At 48.5% G+C, this 23,166-nt stretch overlaps 1 protein-coding gene across 2 annotated transcripts in view; it reads right to left on the minus strand.

Annotated features, from left to right (window-relative positions):
• Ube2h (ubiquitin conjugating enzyme E2 H) overlaps window positions 1-23,166 on the minus strand; it is an 80,701-nt gene that overhangs the window by 38,062 nt on the left and 19,473 nt on the right. For both annotated transcript variants that reach the window (XM_055608194.1, XM_055608193.1), the window contains exons 2-3: window positions 3,643-3,719; window positions 2,742-2,816 (exon numbers count right to left, since the gene is read on the minus strand). In XM_055608194.1, coding sequence (XP_055464169.1) covers window positions 2,742-2,816; window positions 3,643-3,719 — 152 coding nt within the window. The remainder of the gene's footprint in view (window positions 1-2,741; window positions 2,817-3,642; window positions 3,720-23,166) is intronic.

Genomic DNA, 23,166 nt, shown 5'->3' on the forward strand with positions numbered 1-23,166 from the left:
GGCCTTGCCTCACACATCCTGTAGAGAAGATCTGGTACTTTATGCCCATTTATTCTCACTAACCCTCCTAATGTCCAGATAGGTGGCCACGCACGTTTGAGTGTTTCACAGTTAACTAGCACATGGAATTCACTTAATATTCATTGGGTCTTATGGGGTTCAGGATGGCTCTGACTGCGATCCTCCAACCTCACCTCCTCATACAGACTACAGGTATGTACCGCTGAGCCTGGCTATTTCATTTTCCCTTTCCATTAAAAAATACACACACACCTCAACTGAAGCGAGGTCCTGCTATGCTTATATTGCAAGATCTACTTCCAACTCCTGGCCCAAAGGAATCCCCCTGACTCAACTCCCTGATTACTGGTACTACAGAGGCATGAACCAGTACATGAACCACCAAGTCCAACTTTCTATTTTTTAAAGAGATGGGTCAAGCAATCCTACTGAAAAGCTGCAGCTACAGATGGGCACCACGGTTCCTGGCCAGTGCCTTCTTTTCGAGAGAGGAGACAATGGAGCAGATGAACACCATTTTATAGAAGACTGAGAACCCCGTCCAGACCCTTCTCTGATAATCAGTTAACCTGCTAATCTGCATGCCTAACTACACAGAGCTACAGAAGGCCTAACAGCCAGCAGCAGTGCTGACAGGCGTGCCACAGCCCATCTACGAATGAAAAGGCAGATATGAAGAATAAGCCAGACTGTTGTGCACAGAGGCACCGGTCTTTAATCCCAGAACTGGAAGGCAGACACAGACTCTGGGGCTCAGTGGCCAGGCAACCTAGCCTAACTGTTAGGTCTAGGTCCCAGGGAGACCATCTCAAAACCCAAGCAGTCAGTTCCTAACGAACACTCGAGGATGACGCCTGCTTCTCTCTACAAACTGTATTCACATGCCAACATGTACACATCCTTAAACATTAACTCACAATTACATACTCAAATATCTTAAAAATCTAAGCTGGGGTAACAGCATACACCTGAGGTAAAAGGAAAAACTGAAGGGCTGTCTGCTTTACAAAGAGACAGACACAGAGTAAGCAGGACATATATTTAATCTAAATTTACATTCATTATTATCTATTTAAAGGGCTGAACTCAGGGCCTCACATTCTAAGCAAGCACTCAGGGACCAAGCTAAATGTCCAACTTCACATCCTAATATTTAAGAACTAAAACTCAGAAAGCAGTACACATACCAGCCACTGTGGAAGAAATATTTCAGAAGAACACTGAGTTGAGTTTATCACATTTTCTTTCCCTTGTTTGCCTTTTAAAAGGGGCTACTGCCTGTCGACATGCTTACAGTACATCTTAGCAGTGTCACATTGTTGATGACCTGAAAGTGGGTCGCCTCCCAAACTGATTAAAGCTCTTACGCAAGCCTCCTTTGAAGGAAAGGACAGCGTGTACAAATATTTCCACTAGATCAACTTCCTTAAGGGGAGAGGATGCTCGTTTGCAGAACATCAACTCCTGAAAAGTGTGCAGAGAGGCAAAACCTTAGGAAGTTAAATGAGCTCGGGCGCTTACTTAGCCAGCAGTAGAGCACGTCGGTAATTTCAGAAGCTGCATCGTCAGTTGGACAAGCAGTGCTTCAGCTTAGGTGTTTTCGGGCAGGGGCGCCTGCCAGCTCCAAGTCCCATCCCAGTGGTGGAGCACAAAACGGTCTTCAAAGCTCCAGTGAGATGAACCCTTCTGGGACACCAGGTTACAGCTGGAGGAAGAGCCCAATCTCCACAGCCCCGGACCTCCAAGCACAGGCTGCAAGACCACACTCGGGTCCTGGTGTCCGGAAGCCCTACTGTTTGCTGCAGTAGTGTAAGGCAACAAAGCTATACTTGGAATGCCAGTTCTGTCTTTATGCAGGCATATATGACACATACTAACAGTCTGTATTTGAAAAGTTCAACAGGAGGAAAAACTAAAGTTTAAGCGACACAGGAATGAACCAGGTGTGGGGAACCAAACAGAAGAGGCCTCTGAAGGGTGGCGCCTGCTTTCTGCCGCTGTGGAGTGAGGCCGTGGGAAGGCTTTTGCCCCATGGCCACACAGCCGAAAGCCCAGTGTGCTCGTGAGCGGCCTGCTACCATCCCTAGCTCTGCAGCTTGCAGGATCTTGCAGCGCGGAGGTAATTTCTTCTCCGTGTTTCCACAAATTATCTCCTGGGTGGATGCAGGGTTAGAAAACCTACCTAAATAAGGACCTGAAGGAAGAGAAGAGCTGAGTGCTCAACTCCCCAGTTAAGAAAGAATCATAGATGCTCTTTAGTACTGTTAAGACACAAAACTCTGCAGAAGCAGTGGTTTGTTACAGGTGCAAGCTGCAACTTCTGACAGGGCTTAGTTCCGAGGTCACCCTAAAGATACTACATCATCCTAAGGCACTATTTGTACTACACAGAAATGTGGGGGAAAAACCCAGAACTTCACAATGTTGCAGTCCATTTGAAAAAAAAAGTTTTTGCTGGAGTAGGGGTTGGTCGGATGCAGGAGATGAGGCAGCAGTTCTAAAGACAGCTCACGGCTACATCCCATGACCCCCATGCCCTTCTGGATTGTGCAGACACATGCAGACAAACACCCATATACATAAGATAAGTAAATAAATCTTTTTTTTTTTTTAAGCCAAGAAAGAAAAAATCCAGTTCAGTAAGAATTTCTGGACTTAATCATCTCTCATGAAATATAGGATTTTTATTTTCCTCTCAGATTTCAGAAGTCGACACATACCTATAGACGGAGATTTGAAAGGGTATTTATCAGGAAGATCCACTCTAACTTTCCACACTCCGCCTTCATATGGTGCTGGAACAGAAAGAAAGCATGTTGCCCATTAGAATTGCCTTCAAACCAGAAAATAAATCCAAGCGTAAATGAACAGTCTCTCTCCTGAAAAAGGCCTCAAACTAATTCCTCCAAGTGCTGGCTGGAAACTAGCCGAACACACGGAGTCAGGCACTTGGATAAGGACAGCTGTGCTAAGGTCTCAGGCTAGCCTGGGCTAGAGGGCAGAGAGACTAGAGTGGCGTCAAGCCAGCTTCAACAACCCAGCAAGAGTGCCCGCCTCACCGAGGCGCGGCAGCCAGCTCAGCCAAGAGCACTGCTTGCTCTCACGTGGGGCCCAGGCCAGCTCTCCATCCAGCACCCATGCTGTGGCTCACACCGCAGCGCCAATCCCAGGGGACCGGACTCCACTTCTGACCTCGAAGGTACCTACCTACACACAAAAAGTTAAAATGCAGCCCAGGGATTAACTTCCCTGGCATGCACAATCACCACTGAAAAACCGCCACGCACTTCCCTTTAAAATTCCCGGAGTTCGGCAAATACTCAGGCTCTTTTTCTAGCCTATCGAACACTGCCCACTTGTTTGGTGGAGACAGTTATGTTCCTTTTTTCCTGCCTCAACCAATCCCTAAACAAAGAACAAGAACACACACTTCCCAAGGGACACCTACGTGACCGCCCACGACCGACCCAGAACTTGTGAAGAGCAAAGTGCGTGAGGGACGGGTTTCCTGGCTTGTTGGCTAGCACCCAGCCAGCACTTCCAAGGCCACAGGCCTGTTGACAGTCCTCCTGGCTAGAGAAAATGTGAAGAGTGTGCACCCGCACCCGCACATGTACTTACTTCCTTGTGGTCCGTAAAACTTGACGACAAACTCATTGAGTCCTCCTAGGATTGTGACCTCATGTTTGCTTTCAATGCTGAGGCCAAGGTTAAGGAAATCACACAGTTTTTGTAGCACAGGAGAGACAAGCCAGTCTGAAGGTGTTAACAAGGCTGATCAATGTCTGGGAAAATAAATACACCAAACAACTCTGGTAGCCTGGGACACAGGAAGAACACGCACCAGCTCTGAGCTCAGAAAGACTGCGCAGAAATTTACTCTCTGGCGCTGTTCTCTGCTTCAGGAGATCTGTCAAATGTAACCAGGGAACCCTAGAGAAGCCCAGCACTTGTTCTCCCTCCTCCTGCTCTCCAGATGCGCTGTAGGCTCAGGTGTGGATCAGGAGGGCGCTCACTACAGACCGGGAGCACCTCTGGTCCTCCTCCAACACCGGCCAGCTTGACAACCTGAGTACCCCTCACAGTGTGTGGACAGAGCTCGTTCTGTGGTTTGCTTACCAGACAAGCATGAGGAGCTGACGTTCATCCCCAGAAGCTTCGTCCAGAGCGAGGCATGGAGGTATACAGCTGAAACCCCAACACACCAAGGAGGCAAAGACAGGCGGACGGCGGCACTCCACGCCGCCTAACACGCAGCCTTCGGGAGAAGCCCTCCTCAAAAGCCAAGCAGTCTGCGTGTGGAGCACGCCTTCACTCCACACTCAGCACAGGGGGCTCTGCCAAAGCTGGCTCCACCTACACAGGGCTGCACAGCGAGACCGTGTTAGAAACACACAAACCCAGTCCTCCCAAACCAGGCAGCCCGACCACAGAGCAACCCAGCAGGGGAAAGGACAGAAGGAGATCTGGCTCAGGGTACAGACAGCCCAGTGAAAAGGCACTGTGCAGCACGCACGAAAACCTGGCTTCCACCTCCAGCACCGTCCTTCAAAGTTAACGCAAATAGAAGCTGTTCTTGGGAGAGTCAGGACAAGACACACAACCAAGCGAGGAGGAAAACCAGGAAGGCAGCCGCGGCTCAGCAAGCCAGCACACACTGCTCTCCAGAACGACCCAGCCAGCTCCTAGCACCATGGGTCCCAGCACCAGGGCAGGCTACCCACACAAGCCCGCAACTGCAGCGCCGGGATGTGATCTGAGGCCCGCTGTCCTCCTCAAGCACTGCAGTCACTCTCTCTCACACACACACAGCATGTAACTAAAAATTAAAAAGAATAAATGGAAAGAAGAAGATCTAAAGGGTTCAACTCATTTAAAAAGCTTTAAGATGCTATTTCCCCGTGCTACCAAGTGGTAAAGAAGAAACAACAACAACAAAACAGTGTTGAGGGGCACACAGATCCACAATCGGGAGAGCAAGTCTACCTGCTGTCCAAACACCAAACCTAAAACGCGACTGACTGACATGCAAGTTTCACTTGAGAGAAGTTTTGGTTTTGCTTCCTTCTCCTCGAGGCAGGGCCTCTCCTAATGCAGCCTGGCTCTCCTCCCTCTGTGGACCAGGCTGGCCTCCTGCTCACAGAGCACCCCCTGCGGCTGCTCCCTAGTGCTGAGATTAAGGACGTTTGTAAAGCCAGTCCCTGCTGGGAGGGGTATAACTGATTTGCTCACAAGCATCTAGCACTCACAAGTGCTCACAAGCATCTTTAACTCCAGCTCCAAGCTCCCTCTTCTGGCCGCCTTGAGCAACACACACAGAGACAAAACACCCACATTATAAAGAAAGAAAATTTATGGCCTCTCTCTGCACACCCTCATGTCCCATGCAGTCAACAGGTGTACACAGCCATGCTCACCAAAGTGCCTACAGTAACACCTGTCAACCTTACCACGAAAAGCAGCCAAAGCGCCACTGCGGCAGCCACAGAGGATCACAGTGTACCTGAGAGGACGACAGAGCTGGGGAAAGGACAATCCCCAGCTCTACAGCCCCAGAGGAAGTCCTACAAGTGTGACTTACGCTGTGGTGTCAGCTCTAGGAACTAAAGGCATCTTTTCTGTCCTACATCAAAAGGATGAAATCAAGGAACAAACCAGCCACGCAGTGGTGGCACACCTGTAATCCCAGCCCTCAGGAGGCAGAGGTTAAATGGATCTCTGCGAGTTCAAGGCCAGCCTGGTCTAAAAAGGGAGTCCAGGTCAGCCAGGGCTACACAGAGAAACCCTGTCTTGAAAAACCAAAAACAACAAAAGCAAACAAAAATTCTGATTTGCTTAGAATTTAACATGCTTGCAAGTACTTGACAAAGTACTTAGTACGTTAGAGCAGATCAGATCAATATTCCTGTCGTTAAGACACCCAGATACAACAGTTCTCCAGTGAATCACACGGGATTCCTAGCAAAGCCCATTCTGTATGAGAATCTAAAGGCCAAGTGAATGAAAATGTCAAAAAGAAGCTGGTACTAAGAAACTGCTCAACTGATGCTGCGGCGAACCTGTGCAAACACTTAATCAAGAGAGAAAAGCGTTAGTTTAGAAAAAGAGTTAGTTTAGAAAAGCGCCACACGGGCAATCCGCCGTTCCAGCAGCCCAGGGAGAGGCCGGCTAATGGCTGTCCCAGTCAGGACTGGGGCAGAGGCTCCTTGCTCTTCTCCCTCCCCTGTCAGGGTATGAGGAAAGGTGGGGACAGAAGTCATCATCTGCCTAACCCTGGCAAGGAACGGAGAGGCTCAGGAGTCCCTTACCATCCGGGTGAGCGTCCAAAAGGACTTTAAAAACAAACAAACAAAAAACCTAAATTTAAAAAGACTGCTTGAAAACCAAAGTAAAAATAAAAAAGAAGAGCCAAGTGTGGTGGCACACGCCTTTAATCCCAGCACTTGGTAAACAGAGGCAGGCAGATTGCTGTGAGTTCAAGGCTAGCCTGGTCTACTAAGAATCGAGGGAAGCCAAGGCAACAGAGAAACCCTGTCTAAAAAGGAAAAAAAAAAAAAAAATCTAGATTCTTCAAATACTGCTGATTAAAAAAAAAAAAAATCTGTCAAACCCATAAATCACATTTTATTCATTTCTAATTTATTCACAACAAACTAGTTACCTGCTTAGTGTTTCACCTTAAGGATTCTGTTTCCAGCAGACAAGGATTAGCACTGAGGAACTCAAGTCCATTTCACTCTCAGAACACCGGCTGCCCACCAGCCCGCTGCCCTGAGTGGCATTACAGTTACACAATCTAATAGTGAAAGGTTGGTGCCAAACTGTCACAGACTCAGAGAGTCTTAACCAATTTTCATAGTGTGTAGAAATTGTCCAGAAAGGGGAGACAAGGACTAAGCTATGGTGCAGGAAGTCAGGACTCACGTGCCCTTGGCTGTGGCCTCTGCCCTGGGAAGGACCAGGGTGAAGGTGGGCTTTGTCCAGAGGCAGAAGCTTCATGGCTGCTTCTGTCCACATTGAGACCAGTCTGTTCCCACCTCTCCTTCAAAGTAACCACAAAGGGAATGCAGAAACCTAGCAGCCGTCAGCTACCTGTCTATCACTATAAAACTCACCACACGGAGTAATGTCTAGAAGCAATCCACTCAGTGACGGCTTTTACGAATCCCTGACAAACAAGCTCTGGACAGAACCACCACCTAGAACTGAGTCCGGTTACACAGAAGTAGGGTTCCAGGAGGAATGAGGAGCAGTCTGGCTAGAACTAGGTGCTGGACATGAGTACGCAGCCTGTGAATGTTGGCAGTTACGAGACGGAGACAAAACTGTCTAAGTGTGAGTGTAACCAGGGCTCACAGCACGTTCAAGGACAGCCTAGGCTACAAACAGAGCCTTTCCTTGTATCTTCACCCATACATACAATCACACACACATGCAAAACACTTCTGGAGAAAAGAGCATAAAGAAATGACAACAGTGTGTGTGTGTGTGTGTGTGTGTGTGTGTGTGTGTGTGTGTCTGCGCGCACGCGCGCACAGAGGAATCATGAAATCCGTAAGTGTAAAGGGCAAATCATTATTTGTTACTCCGAATCTGGAAGGAAACACTACCAGGCAATCAATAATGACTAGGTATGTGTCACTATATTTAAGGTCAAGCAATTTTATACTCTATTTCCCCAAAAGTAGTTGTAAGCTTTCTGAGTGAAGTAACAGGTGTCCCTTGGCTGGTCTATGGAGAATATAGTGTGGATCTATTAAATCTACAACAGATCAGAGAGTTCATGTCTATCAGAACTCATTTACTAAAATTCTACGCACAAGCACCATAGGGCAGACAGAAATCACTCTTATACAAGAAACTTAAAAGTATACTATGGGAATGTAAGACATACTTAGTAAGCTGAAAATACAGTCCAGGCGTGGTGACTCCTGCCTGTAATCCTTGCACTTGAGAAGGTGAGGAAGGAGAATACACAAGTTTGAGGCTAATTTGAGAGACAGTGAGTTCCAGAAAGCAAGCCTGGGCTAAAATTTGAGATTCCGCTTCAAAGACCAAACACTGAAATCCAAACAAAAAGCAAAAAGCAAAAGCACAGCTGGAAGCTGGGGTGAGACTCTACAGTCAGCGCGATGGCTTTGCATCCACCAAGCAGGTGGCCGGAAGGGTGGCCCCTGGGACCCCGAGAGAATGGATCCCTGCACACTGCTCTTGGACTCCACATGAACACCATATGCACGGGACACTCCATCTCTCTAACAATACTATAACACCAAGCTTGAAATTCTACAGTCTTAAGAACATTGGTATCTGGACAGAAGTGGGAGCAAGCATTTAAAGCTTAGGACGGAAATGGCGGCACACCTACACTCCCAGCGTTTGGGAGATGCGGGCAGAAGGAACGGGGAGGAAGGTCATTCCAGGTGCAGTGACTCTGAAATCTGGCCCCATAAAAACAAAACAATAAATACAGCACGAGCAAGACAAGCCCAGAGAATACTACAATTCCCTTTCGGCAAGGAGAGGTGGGGCTCGAGGTGCCTGACCCAATAGGAAGCAGGCCGTGCCCCTGTGCTTTACAGAAACACCAGTTGTGGGGTGCAGGGAAAAAACAAAACAAAACAAACCCCACGGCCAATCACTTAAAGCAAGAGGAGCATTCAAAAGTTCAGCGGAGACAGTGGTTGTAGGAATGACAGACTTAACAGTAGACAGAACAGGACACAAGCATTAAGAAGCTCCCATGCTGCTAAAAGGCCATTTCATTAAAAAAGTTTTTAGGGCTAGAGAAATAACTCAGTGGTTAAGAGCACTGTCTGCTCTTCCAGAGGTCCTGAGTTCAATTCCCAGCACCCACACGGTGACTCCCAACCATCTATACTGGGATTTGATGCCCTCTTCTAGAGCACTCATATATATATATATATATATATAATATATCTTTAAAATTTTTTTATTTTTATTTTTTTTTGAAGAGATAGGGTCTTACCTTGGAGCCCTGGCTGCTACGAAGACCAGGCTGGCCTTGAGAGGCGATGGCCTCTGCCTCCCAAGGGCGGAGATGAAGGCATGCACACCACACCCAGCCCATCTTAGTGCTTTCTGTTGTGTTCTGAACAGGTTTCATGTAACCCAGGCTGTTCTCATCCTGCAGCCAAGGATGATCGGAGCCTTCCAAGTGCCTCAGTAACAAGTGTGAATTACTGGGGCTGGAGAGATGGCTTAGAGGTTGAGCAATGGCTGCTCTTCCAGAGGTCCCGAGTTCAATTCCCAGTAACCACATGGTGGCTCACAACCATCTATAGTGAGATCGGATGATGCCCTTTTGCAGACAGAATACTGTATACATAAGAAATACATCTTAAAAAAAAAAAGTGTGAATTATCACATTCCAACTAAAAAACAGTCCAATTTCAACACTTCTTTCCCAGTTTCTAATTAGTCTCCCGATTTCTTCTTTCCTTCCAGGCAGGGTCTTCTGTGAATAGCTCAGCCTGGCTATGTAGCCCATGCTGGCCTTGAACTTCCGATCTTCCCGATTCAGATCTAAGCGCTGGGATTCTAGGTGTGCATACCCCATGATCAATTCAACAACCCCCCTGCTTCTCTGAGATTGCGTCATGGCCCTCGCACCCAGCCTTTCCAGTGCTGTGACTGCCAAGCACGCCAGTGACTTAACCTTGAATGTCACTTCCTTTTAAAGCACCACCTGCCTGACCGTAAGTCACAAGAGGAAGACAGGCCACACCTGACATGTAGACAGCAAAACCAACTCAAGCTAAATGTTTCAAGACGCTACTCGGATGCTGTAACCAAGACCCGTGGGTCACTTACAGAAAGCCGTGCATGGCAGCGTCTATAGCCGCTCTATACCTACACTCAGTGGGCAAGACTAAAGCTGGCTGAGTGACCTAAGGTGCTGAACTAAGAGTTAATGAAGGCCAAGCACTGGTGCCCACCCAACAGAGAACGCTGTCAAAGCGTGAACAACGGATGCGGAAACTGGAAAGAAGATCTTAGATGTGCAGGGACCAGCCCTCTGCACTACATTCCGCACTCTCTCACGCCAGGCAGCTAAAAACGCGCCTCAGCCCAGGCTGTGGCTGTCACTCCTGCTCTTTCTTTCACTAGACTGGCTGCTTCGGAGTGTGGGTGTGCAGAAGAAGTCAGTAATCCCCACCTTCGCCTCCAGTAACAAAGGAAAGATGACACAGCTACCCACCACCAGGTTACCTGAGGCAACAGGCTAGGAGATGACTCTCCAGGTCTGATCACAGCCAAGATAGCCTTGTTCCCTGTCAGGTCACCTGACCTCTCTGACACTGTGACGTCTGTTGTCATAGCAAACCCTTCGGGCCACATTCACAACTACCTCATGTAGCCCAAATGCAGGTTACACATGCCTGCTAGTAGTTTTTAAACATGAGTAGCTGACACCTGCTGGTCCCTTTACCACCCCTACCAGGTGTCATTTTTTTGCTATTGGTGGTGGTTTTTCCAGGTAGGGTTTCTCTGTGTGGCCCTGGCTGTCCTGGACTTGCTCTGTAGACCAGGCTCGCCTTGAACTCACAGTGATCCGCCTACCTCTGCCTCCCTGAGTGCTGGCCGTAGATATCAATTAAGTGGCTTTAACAGCAATTCAACATTGATTTCATAAAAATTAAAGGGGCCAGAGAACAGCACACACTTAGGCCTGTTTAAAGCAACAGACACACAAAAAAGTGTCAGGTCAATGACCACTCACTGCCAAGACTTTAATTTGAAGAAAGCAAAGCACAAATAAGTATACTAACTGATGTTAAATGTGATCTTCAAGTTATCTACGAGAGAACTTCTCTGTGTTTTAAAACAAACTTGTACGCCTTTATTCAGCTGGGCCCAGTTTCTACTGTCCATTTAGAAGACTTATAAGAGGAAATAGTAATTATCATCATAAGTTATTTTTAAAAAGTCTATAAAGCGATGTGGAAAACAGCAGCTTCTTCTTAGATGAAAGTCTGCCTAAAAGCCACTGGAACCAGGCCTGGTGCAGACTCACAATCCTGGGTACTGCAGAGGCCACAGCTTCAGGCCTATCTGAGCTACAGAGTTAAGTTCAAGTCCACACTGGGCGAGGTCGTGTCGCCCAGTCACAAAACAAAAACTAGAAGATGGGGCTGGAGAGATGGCTCAGAGCTTAAAAGCACTGGCTGCTCTTCCAAAGGTGCCTCCAAAGAGTTCAATTCCCAGTCAACCACATGGTGGCTCACAACCATCTATAATGGGATCTAATGCCCTCTTCTGGTGTGTAGGCGCACGTGCAGATAGAACACGGTGTATATAGTAAATACAAATCTTTAAAAAACCAAACAACAACAAAAACTAGGTAGACAACCAGCGAGATGCTCAGCCACCAAGACTAGTGACTTGAGTTTAATCCAGGAACCCACGATATGGAACGACAGAGCCAAGTCCTGCCAAGCTGTCTCTGCCTTCCACACTAGGCATGGTGTCCATGTGCCCGCACACACACACAAATAAATACATCAATATTTGAAGCTCTTATTTGTAAACTATTTATGAGTAGGGTGGGGGAAAGGAAGAAAACTAGACTATATCAAGATTTTATTTTAAAAATCCACAGTGAAAATAAGCCAAAAAAAAAAAATTTGTTTTTATGGGGATGAGCAATGTAGCTTGTTGGTGACAAGGTTGTGTGGCATGCATGAGGCCCCAAGCTCAGTCCTCAGCGTCACAGATCGCACAGCGGCACATGCCTGTCAACACAGCACTGTAGAAGCAGAACAGGAAGATCACAGGTCAGCCATGGCCTACCTGCGCTCTCTGCCCCTTGCTACTTCAGACTCTCCATGTTTACTTCCCATGTCCTACGGCTCACACCTGCCTTAAGCCAGTTCCAAGGAAGCTGCTTCCCTCGTCTGTCTTCTGAGGGCACATGAATACACATGGCACTCACTCACAAACAGACACGCGCAGATATACGTATACACACACACACTCACACTCTTTACAGAAAAAGGAAGAACTACCCGGGCTGGTGAGATGGTGCAAGCAGGTCAAAGAGTGTGCAGTACAAGCACAGAGCTGAGAGTTCAAGCCCTAGAACCCATATAAACACACAAGGGAAAAGCTGCTCCAGAGCAGTCTACTCACACCACAGTAACAAAATTTAGAAGGAGACTTCACCCCACCCCATTTCAACACCAGAGCAGGGCCCTGGAGAGCCAAGAGCAGCGACAGGAGAAGCCACTGTGACTAGATGCTCAAAGTGACACAGGGCACCTCGGAGCTATTTGCAGCACCACATGAGTATCAGCTGTGGTGTGGCGCAGCTTGCCATGCGACTGCTCAGGCCTGGCTGCTCCAGACCAGTGCAGCTGACTAACCCAGCAGCAAACAGGCTGCCTGGGGCATCCCGCGAGGGAAGTGGCTATGGCCTATGGCCGCGACCTAGGAAGAAACAGGTTTGCGATTTACATACGCACACACAGTAGACTGGGCTGGCCTGCTGGGAGGGACAGCAGAAGCTGCTCACCAAGGGTACTAGCTAATACTCCTGGGGGAGGAAAGCCAATCATGGGGCAAGTCAGAAGGAAACACACCCACACACAGGAGTGGGCATGCATAACTGACACAGAGGAGCTGACAGAACCCCTGCTTCCCCGTCCTGTTTGTGGTGTGGGGGTTGGTCTGATGCTGCTCACTGGCCCTCAAGATCCAGGTACTGCCCGGATACACCTACCCCTGTTGTGTATACCTGCCTAAGACACTAGGCCTGATTGGCTGATTAAACAGCCCATTCCTGGGCAGGGCAGAATGGGGTACTCGAGACTAAGGTTCCCGAGCTCTGGGTTCAAGAGAATCATGGGAAATAGGCTGACAGGAAGAGAGGGAGCAGGAGGATGTGACCATGGGTTAGCGTAGAGAAGAAACCACATGGGCCAGGAAGGACTCCAAGGATGATGTGGATAGAAAAAACACCAAATACAAGCATGTATTCATAAAATCACAGATGAAGGCAGCCCAAATAAGGATGGTTAAGGCAGATGGCATTGGATGGGGGCTGGGTGGTGGATGGTGAGGTTGCTGAGACAGTGCAGGTGAAGTTTCTGCCTGGCCCAAGGTAAACAGGCAATTATGAAATCTAACTAGCTGTCTATGTCTTATTATTTGTGATAGCAGGTTAAAGAATTCCACCACAATAATTATAGGGCAAAGAATAATAAATAATATAAAGCGTGACACTCATTTTTATTTACTACAACAGTTAGGAACAGAAGGTCACACAGCTTGGATGCCGTAGAGAAAGCAGAGCACAAGCAGCTCAGCGCGAGACCGCAGCGGTCAGGGAGAATGCAGCAGGAGGCAGGACACAGCTTAGCTGCTAGTCTCCTCAGAAGGCGCGGAAAGCCGCTCATCACATTAAGAATTTTAGCCTCCTCTTACTTCTTTCCTACGATTTTCCTGCACTTGGAGGAACTGAACCATAGCGCTCAATCGTTTTTAATTGGTGACATCTTAGTAAGGAGACGCGAACAACTCTAACAGCACCAGTTTCAATCAGATCTGAACTATACGAATCACATCTAACTTTGCTGGCCTGACCTACAACAGGACTGACACAGGCCACATTCCCCCCTTGCCTGTCAGCTTTGCTGGCCATATTTCGTTTCCTGACAGACAAGGAACGTCACCCCCCTCAGGGGCTTTGCTGGGCCGCTCCTTCTGCCTAACCTTACTTCCGTTTCTAAAGAGAGCTGAGCTGCTCATCCTTTGTGGCAGGTCTTAAACGCCATGTCCCCACAGACCCTCCTGAGCGCCTACGGCACGCATCCAAGCAAACCATCTCCTTTTGTTGCAGGAAAGTAGCACAGCTTCCCACTCACATCTGCCCAGGCCTCATGTCCATTTCTTAGTCGGCCTTCTGGGCACTGCTAGTTTTGGAGGGGAGGGTTGTTTTATTTTGTTTTCCTGTTTTCATTCTCCTTTGCCATGAGTAAAATTCAGGTTTTAAAGGGCAAGAAACCTACCCAATTCGTTCTTTATTCCAGGCACAGGGCAGAGCACCTGCCCTCCACGGGAACTAGAGAGTAACTGACTAAATGAACACTGAGAACAGTTGCTGTACATCTTCCTACTAGACAGCGGATCAGGAGGTGAGGGTGTCTGTGGAGAGTAGGCAATGTGGCAGGCGTGTACTCACTCTCTCCTCCTCGCCCAGGAGGCTGAGGCAGCAAAGGGAGTTTTCCTCAGGTGCTGAGGCTGCATGACCTGACATTCCTCACACGATGGCTAAAGTTGGAACCAACACCCACTGTCTGCGAGAAGAGGGAGCAGAGTGGAAACCAGGGAACGTTCTTACCCTTGGAAACATTAAGGGAATATTCTGAGGTGAAGGCAGATGTAAACAGGAAACACTGGCAGGGCTACAGTCTGAAAGAGAAAGTGTGGTTTCCTCAAGCACAGTCAGGCAAAGTATAGCATACATGGCAAAGAAAGGCGTCTGTCAGAAAAGGGGACCTCATAAGCACCAAAGAAAAATGAAGAATGCTAGCAGGAGCCACGAGACCCCCAGAAAGACTGAGTGCTGGTCACAGCAGCCGACCACGGCCACTGCGTGCAGCCCTGGGTCAGCTCTTCTCAGACAACCTTCTGGCTGCGGCCTCTGACTCCCTGTCACAGCCACACCAACAAAAGCTGGCTTTCTACTCTTAACTTTCAGATTTGTGAGTTTAGTTCATCTGAGGCCCAAGAAATTACCTTGTTCTTCGTTCCCAATTACATACGTAGGCAAGAGATAACAGAGGAGAGTGAGCGTGAGCTCGGCAAGCAAGAACAATGTCTGAGCTGGGCCCGCCCGACACAGGAGGGAGGAGACAGGCCAAGCAACAGGGACACTTTCCGTCTGTGTTATTTCGGAGTCCTAAGACTTGGCAAGAAGAGCCAGTCTCTGAGGTCAGGGTAAGGTATCTGGTAGAAACCTGGCCACGCAGACCGCAGCCTGGAGCTGGGGACTTTCAATCCTGAAAACAAATATTTATTCAAAAATTGTTTCTCATCCCAAATCTCAGTAAGAGACAAGGACCAACTATGAAACGCTAATAAGCTCAACATTAAAGGGCACAGTGAAAGGTAGGTAAAGGCACTTGCTGTCAAAACCCTAGTCCTAGTTCAATCCCTGGGACCCACATGGCAGAGGAAGAGAACCGAGTGCACAGGCCACCCTTGACTTCCTGGTGCACGCTGCAGCAGACAGGCAGCGCGCGCACACACATGCTCACAGGGGGAAGGGCAGCCGAGGTCACGTCACGTCAGGGGACCATATCATCGCTTCCCAGTGTCACACTTTGACAGGCCTGCTCCTCAGCATGGAGACCTGGAAGCCGGCAAACGCTATGCACCAGGGTTTACCTGCTCAAGAGCAGGAGGTCATTATTTGCAGAGCCCACATTACTGTCCTGTAAAGTCTGGCACAAAAAACGGCACTAAATGACAAAGTCCTTTGACACTGTCTGCCTGCTCCAGAAAGTGAGTTCTGCAGTACCAGTTCTTTTACTATCAGTAGATGGTCACCAAAAAGTGTGAGATGCAGGCTGGGGAGATGGCTCAGTGGTTAGAGCACTGGCTGCTCTTCTGGAGGACCCGGCTTCAGTTCCCAGCACCCACATGGCAGCCTACAACAGTCTGTAACTTCAGTCCCAGGGGACACTAACACCTTTTTCTGGACCTTTAGGGCACCAGGCATTCAGGTGATCCATAGACAACACATGGAGATAAAACACCCGTACACATATTAAATGTAAGATGTAAAAACAATGTTTTATAGTTTTCAGAAATAAAGAAGCATGGTGATGTGTCTTCAGTCCCAGCACTCGAGAGGCAGGATGTAGGCAGACTTCTGAGTTCAAGGCCAGCCTGGTCTACAAAGCAAGTTTCAGGCCAGTCAGATAAGGCAGAAGAGAACCTGTTTCAAAAAAAAAAAAAAAAAAAAAAAAGAGGAAGAAGAAAAAGAAAGCAAGCAAGGAAAAAAAAAAACAAAAAAACATGCCAATGAATGAGACAGAAATGTTTATGTTTCCCAATCAAGGTTTCTAGCTGTTATATCATTTTTCTAGAACCAATACCAACCAATAAGGACTGTGTCCAAAAGTTCCTACTTTCTTTCCATTAAAAGTAAATTGCATAGAGGTCAGGTGTGGTGGCACACACTTTTAATCCCAGCACGAGGGAGGCAGGTGGTTCTGAGTTCCAGGACAGCAGGGCTACACAGAGCCTATCTCAAAACAACAAAAAGGAAATGAATGGGCTGTTGCTGGAATGCACTTTCTTCCTCAGCCAGCTGCTACAGTGGAGGCCAGAAGCCTCTCAGGAAGGACCTACGCTCAAAGATCAGCATCTTAGGAGCGGCACTTTTAGAGCTACTCCTTCCCCTTATACTTTCTAGAGCAAAACAGTTCATCTGTTACATAGATCATGACAGATCACTGAGGAACAGCTTCTTCTTGGAGGAATCGGCTAACTATCTGCATAAGCCCAACCTCAGAAGCTTCAAGGGCAACCCTCCCTGCTGGCGCACTCCTGGGGTGCAGGCTCCGGGAGTCCTATTCCGCCAGCCCTTCATTAACAAACTCATTTCAAAAGCGAAGTCCCTGATTCAGAAAGTAAAATATAATTTCCCCAGAATAAAAGTCAATTTAACTGAGTTGTATCTGACATGCACTATTTTATTTTGATATTAACCCTCATCCGTATCCCTCTCTCTGCTGGAAAAGCACTGCACTCAGTTATAAACTGAGACACTGACAGCTTTATCACTGGAACCTGGTTGCAAATGAAGCCCTTCTCTCTCCACAGGGAAGACAAAGGAAGAAAGATAAAAACAAGCATGTAATACAAGGAGCAGGAAGAGAAGGTCAGAGGCAGATGACCTGGGAATAGGAAGAACTAGTGTACAAAAATAATTATGGAGTTGGCATGACATGGTAGCGGCATGCCTTAGATACCAACACAGGAGAGACAGCAAGACCAGGAGTCCAAGGTCACCTTCAAGACCAGTCTGGGCTGCAAGAGACTGTCTCAAAAAGGAGGGTAGGGTAGGACTGGGAAGATGGCTCAGTAGACAGGAGGTCCTGAGTTCAGATCCCTTGGCACCCACAGAAAAAAACAGCCTGAAACACCTATAATTCCAGTGCAAAGGGGCACAAGCTTAACTTTGTTTGAAGTGAAAATGAATTTGGGGAGAAAATGATACTTGAGCCATGTGTAAAGATTAATTCCAAGCCAGGTGTGCTGGTTCACTCAAGAGGGTTTCAATACGTTTGACACCAGCCTAGAATTCACACCAGGTTCTAGGCTAGTCTGGGCTACATGGAAAGAAAAGAAAAAAGAAAAAACAAGCATGGTGGCATATATTTAAATTTCAGCATTCTGGAGGCCGAGACAGAAGACTGTCCATGAGTTCAGAGACAAAGTTAAGCTTTAAAAGCAGGAAAGGAGAGTGGTAGGAAGCAGACCAGGCTGGGAGGCTGCTGCAGCAGTCCGGGTAAGGCCCTAGTTGGCAAAGCAAAGGTGCCACAGATGGAGTGGGGGACACACAGAGGGGGACACATGCTTGCCCACAAGCCCTGGAACCCAAAGGTGAGAAGAAAGAACAGCGGCGTCCTCTGACCTCCACACATGCATACTACCACCTGGCGTGCGCATTCACACACGATTAAAGACAACGTAGCCATACTTCCAAACTGAGGTGAGGCTTTACAGTACAAACTGGAGGGGCGGCTCAGAGGCTAAGAGCGCTGGCTGGCTGCCCTTCCAAACGTCCTGAGTTCAGCTCCCAGCACCCACATGGTGGCTCCCAACCATCTGTAATGAGACCTGGTGCCCCTTCTGGTGTTCAGGCGCACATGCAGGCAGAACACTGTACACAGAATAAATCTTTTTTTTAAAAAATTGGAAAATGCAAGGCTATGCACAATGGTGCACACCTTTAATCCCGGCACTTGGGAGGCAGAGACAGGCAGATCTCAGAGTTTGAGGCCAGCCTGATCTACAGAGTGAGTTTTCCAGGACAGCCAGGGCTATGTAAGACAGAGCCTGTCTCACCCCACCCCACCCCCATGACTGGAAAACACAGTATTCAAAAGAGAATTTACTGATGTGATTATAAAATAAAGAGAAGCCCAGCGGGGCCCGGAGGCGCACTCCTGTAATCCCAGCACTCAGAGGCAGGCGGACCTCTGTGTATGCGAGGCCAGCCTGGTCTACAGAGTCCAGCACAGCCAGGGCCACACAGAGAAAACCCTTCCCAAAAAAACCAAGCCCAAAAGCCAAAAACAAAAGCGGGAAGCCTCAGTGTCTCTTTCATCTACACAAGCGCCCATCTGTCCACAGCATCACCCTCTCCTACAGCAGTGCTCCGTGCCACTCCAAGCTCCTGGGCCTGTGACCTCAGGGCCTCACCCGCCCTGCTTGTACCCACAGTCCCACCTTCATTACTCTCAAGTCCCGTCTCAAGAGGCAGACACAACCTGCACACCAGTGGGGACACAAGCTTGTGGCTCTCCCCTGGAACTCAGTGATGGGCCTAGAACCAACTGGTCACTGGCCGAGGGTCCTGTTATCAACAGGGCATCCATCCCAGAAACACCCCCAGGTAGAGCACTGACTGCCAGGAAACTAGAGGGTTCCAGTGCCCAACACTAGCATGTGGCAGGCCAGCCCACACCAGAAGCACAAAGATCTCTGTAAACACAAGCTGCACTAGTGTGCTGCTCTGTCACGTGACAGCATGGAACAGTGTGAGCTCTCACTAGCTGACGAGGTTTCAATAGGAGCCCTTCCTGTGAAAGTGACGCACCCGAGACCCTCCCGCCCCTTACCAGCCCACAGAAGTCAGAGCCCCAGCCTCTTCGCCTAACCTCTAGCTTCTCACTCGTAAAACACCATCCGCTGTCTCTTAGTCATCCCGAGGGCCGAGGAGACCACACCAAGCTACTAAGAAAAGTTTTGAAAAGTGCACGCCTGGCACAGGCCACACTGCCAGGCCAGCGCTGCTGCTTCTGATAACACATCTTGGTCCCCATAGAGCCTCCTGCACAGCCCACCCCCAGGCTCTCCCCTGAGGCTGGGAAAGTTAACTGTAGGGCCTTACAGGCCTGAGGAAAGCACATGTCCTAAACTAACGCCCTTGGTTAAATGTAGACAGGGTTCTTGATCCGATGCTTCACCGGAAACGACGTACTGAATTCCACTGCTGGCCCCTGCGGGCACGAACCCCTCCCTCTCACAGCCCTGAGAACCCGCAGCGCCGGGAGCACTCGGGGCATCTGCCCACAGCTGCTGCTTGCCCCTGTGACCACAGCATACGCAGACAAGCACCGCCCGGGGCCCGGCCTCGCTGCGCACTGTCCGTCCGCATGCTGGTGCCTTCTCCCCAAAGCCGTCAAGATGCTGATTTGCATGGATTTCCCTCCAAGCTGCCAGGATACAGAAACAAAGACCTAGAGCAGGTAAAGGCAACCTGTAACCAAACAGAGTCCATTCAGCTGAAGCGTATCCCATCTAGCTCAAGTACTAAAGACAAGACAAAACCCTTAAACACGGAGTCTGAGAGCACTTTCTCAGAGGCATTTCAAAATCTTCAGTGGCTCCTATTTCTCCACCTGTTTTTCCTCCAAATAATTCTGGACGTTTTCCTCTGCAGATAATTACATCAATTCCAGGACTCTAAGAACAAAGTTTTAATGAGCAGGATACCTAGCTTTATCTTCCATGGAAGGTATCTAATTCATCCTGTCCTAGCGGTTCATGCCCATCATCTCAGCACAGAGACTGAGGCAGGAGGACGGCCGTGAGTTCAAGGGCCAGCCAGGGTTATGCAACAAGATCCTGTCACACAAAGAGACTCAATTTGAGGAGAAGCCAAGAAAAACCAGGAAAATAATCTCCAGACATTCGCTTTCTCCGCCACAGAGACCAACACACTTGGCTTCCACACAGGTTGACCGATTTTTGCCTAAAAATTTTCAGCTATTTGAGACAGAATACAAGTGGCTAGTTATGCTGTGTTTTCCTTTCACTTAAATGTCTGTCAGTACCTTACTCGGGAGGAGGGTTCCATGGGTGGGCGCACACTGGAGCACAGAGGGCAACGTAAGAGTGGGTCTTCTCCCGCCACCATGTGGCCATGAGGATCAAGCTCAGGCTACCAGACCAGTGGGCAAGCCTCTACTCACTGGGTCACCTTGCCAGCCACAGCCTCTCACTTTAACAAAAAACAGTTTTCTACACCCAACTTTTTTTTTTGGCGGGGGGGGGGAGTTTTTTAAGACAGGGCTTCTCTGTGTACCCTTGGCTGTGCTGGACTCACTTTGTACAGCAGGCTGGCCTTGAACTCACAGAGATCTGCCTGCCTCTGCTGGGATTTCAGGCGTGTGCCACAGAGCCCGGCTGTATGCCCAACCTCTAATTGAAACTAAAGAAGAAAAAGAAACACACAAAACAAAAATCACCTTAAAAAACTAACAAACCCAGGACAGAGCAATTCTCTCCAGGCTGCAGCAGTGACTTCAAATTTACAAGCCATGCTTTGTTTTGACGGCTAAGAGGAAGACAACAGCGGTTCCACTTTAGACTCGTCTCTGAAAATGGAAGCAGAAGGTGGCAAGGTTACAGCCACAGAACATCCTGTTCACTCGCTCACGCCCTGCTCGTGGCTATTGACCAACCACATGCAAGAGTCCCCTTTGTTTAGCCTTCCTGGCTCCCCACAAACTCTGGATTGTCTGTGTATTTGGGAATGGTCTAGCCAACTGCTCCCGCCCCCTTTTGCTCCCAAGGTGTCAACAGGCATTAACATCTGCTAAATGCAGTAGGTAAACTGGAGAGCAACAGCCCCAGCCAGGAGCACCCTTCCCACACATTGTGCTCCAGGGCAGGGGAGACAGACGGAGGCTCACAGACTGCAAGTCCCTGGAGCCCTGGAAAGAAAGCCCAGGCAGAGGCCTCTGCCTCTCCTGCCTGCCTCCCGAACACTGGGATTAAAGGTGTGCACTACTGCACCTGGCTCAAAAACTACAAATTCTTCGGCATTACCAACCCTCCACAAAGCTATAGCTTTCCTATTTGACAAGAGAGAACACTGTGACGTCCATCTGCTGAGCCACTTCACACAGAAGTCTGGATGAGACTCGATACACACGAGCTATCAAGTCATATGTATTTTCCCACAGTATATCCCTCCCTTCTCTGCTTGACACTTGAACATTGACAAAGTCAGGCCACGGACATGGCTTAGTGGATAAGAGCACTGGCTGTTCTTTCAGAGGTCCTGAGTTCAATTCCAGCTAATGGCAGCTCACAACCGGCTCTAACTGTACTCCCATAGGATCTGATGCCCTCGTCTGGTGGGCAGATGTAGAAGCAGATAAAATACCCATATACATAAATACATAATCTTGGGGGAGGGGCAGAAAGAAAAACCAAAGTTGACAAGCCCTAACTCACCCTACGAGAGGCAAGTGTCCTAGAACAGAAGACGCATGTCCCAACCAGGCACAGTGTCACACACCTAGAATCCCAGCACTTGGAAGGTGGTGGAGACGAAGAGTTCAAGGCCATCCTGGACTACAGACAGACGGCGGGGGGGGGGGGGGGGGGGGCCCTGTTTGCTTTTTTTTGTACTAGAGAAGCTTACGGCAAGTGGCGGTGCAGGGCATTAATCGCAGGGGCAGGGGGTCTGAGTTCGAGGCCAGGCTGGTCTACACAAAGAAACCCTGTCTCAAAAAAACAAGAAGTTTCATATACAAAACTACTAAAATAAATTTGTAAAATTGCCTTCAGATACTGTACAAAGTGTATATAAAACAAAAATTTTGTGTTTAAACTTGAGTCCCCTTCCCAAAATATCTTACCTAGAATATGCAAATATTTTAAAATATCCTGAACCCTGAACACTTCCAATACTGAGAATTCCAGATCAGGGACCCAATCTATAACAGGCCAAATTTAGGTTAAAAGATGTGCGTCGAGTCCCTGGTGCTGGAGAAAAGGCTCCATGAGTAAGGGCCTGGCTGCTCCTTCAGAGGACTGGAATCCCAGCAATGGCCAGCTACTCACAGCGGTACAGTCCCAGACAACCCATCTCCCACATCCGGCCTGTGCACACGTGATACACAAACACGCATGCAGGCGAAACCTGCATGTAAAAAAGCAAGGCCTGGCGGCGCACACCCTAACCCTAGCGCTTGGGCTGCAGGCAGAGTTGCCAGAAGCCACTCCGACTACCTACCTTACTGCTCTGCTCGCGGGCTGATGAGGCGCGCCCATCCCACACAGAAGCACTGGAGAGCGCACTTTACCTTGAGATGAGGTCTCACTTTAGCCAAAGGCTGAAGTGTGTCACACGCCACTATGTTAAGTCACCACTGGACCCTGGATTCTCCTTGCCTGTACTTCCCAAGTGCTGGGATTATAGGAAGGCACCACCACATCCAACTAAAGCCTATCGGTCAAGGACTACAGAACAAGGAGGAAAAGAGAAATTTACGGCTTGAATGTATAACTATTTTAAGACCCTTAGCCAGATCTGTGTCCCACCCACTAAATCTTCCCGCGTCTTGAGATGGCCCTGCAAAGCCAAACTGAAACAAGATTAGGGACCCGAAGTCTCCCACTCCTAAAATAGGAAATGACAGGTCTGCCTGCTGCACAGGACACAGTGAAAGATGTTCTAGACTTAACCTGCTTCCCACCAGAAGAGTATCCTGCCTTAGTTTTACCACTTGTAATACTAGTCCTACAGTTGGCACAAGTCTGACCTACACTCGGCAAACAGAAACACTTAGGTAAGCAGGCGATGTGGGCTAGCATTACAGGAACAGCCTTTCCAAACACTCTACCTAATTCCAGGCATCCATCCTAGAAATGAAAGAGTAGTATCATCTCATCACTGCCTCTCCGCTCCTCAAACCACACTTACAGAGGTTTCTAAATATGGGATCACATCTTACTGCCTCACTCAAAACCAAAAATCAATGGCTCAAGGGTTATCCACTTTGGACTGAGAATTTATACCCCACCCCAAAATTATATATATATATATATTATATTATATTATATTATATTATATTATATTATATTATATTA

The sequence above is a fragment of the Psammomys obesus genome, unplaced genomic scaffold (genome assembly GCF_907164565.1).
Source record: "Psammomys obesus unplaced genomic scaffold, mPsaObe1.curated_primary_1811, whole genome shotgun sequence".
In the NCBI taxonomy this organism is placed as follows: Eukaryota; Metazoa; Chordata; class Mammalia; order Rodentia; family Muridae; genus Psammomys; species Psammomys obesus.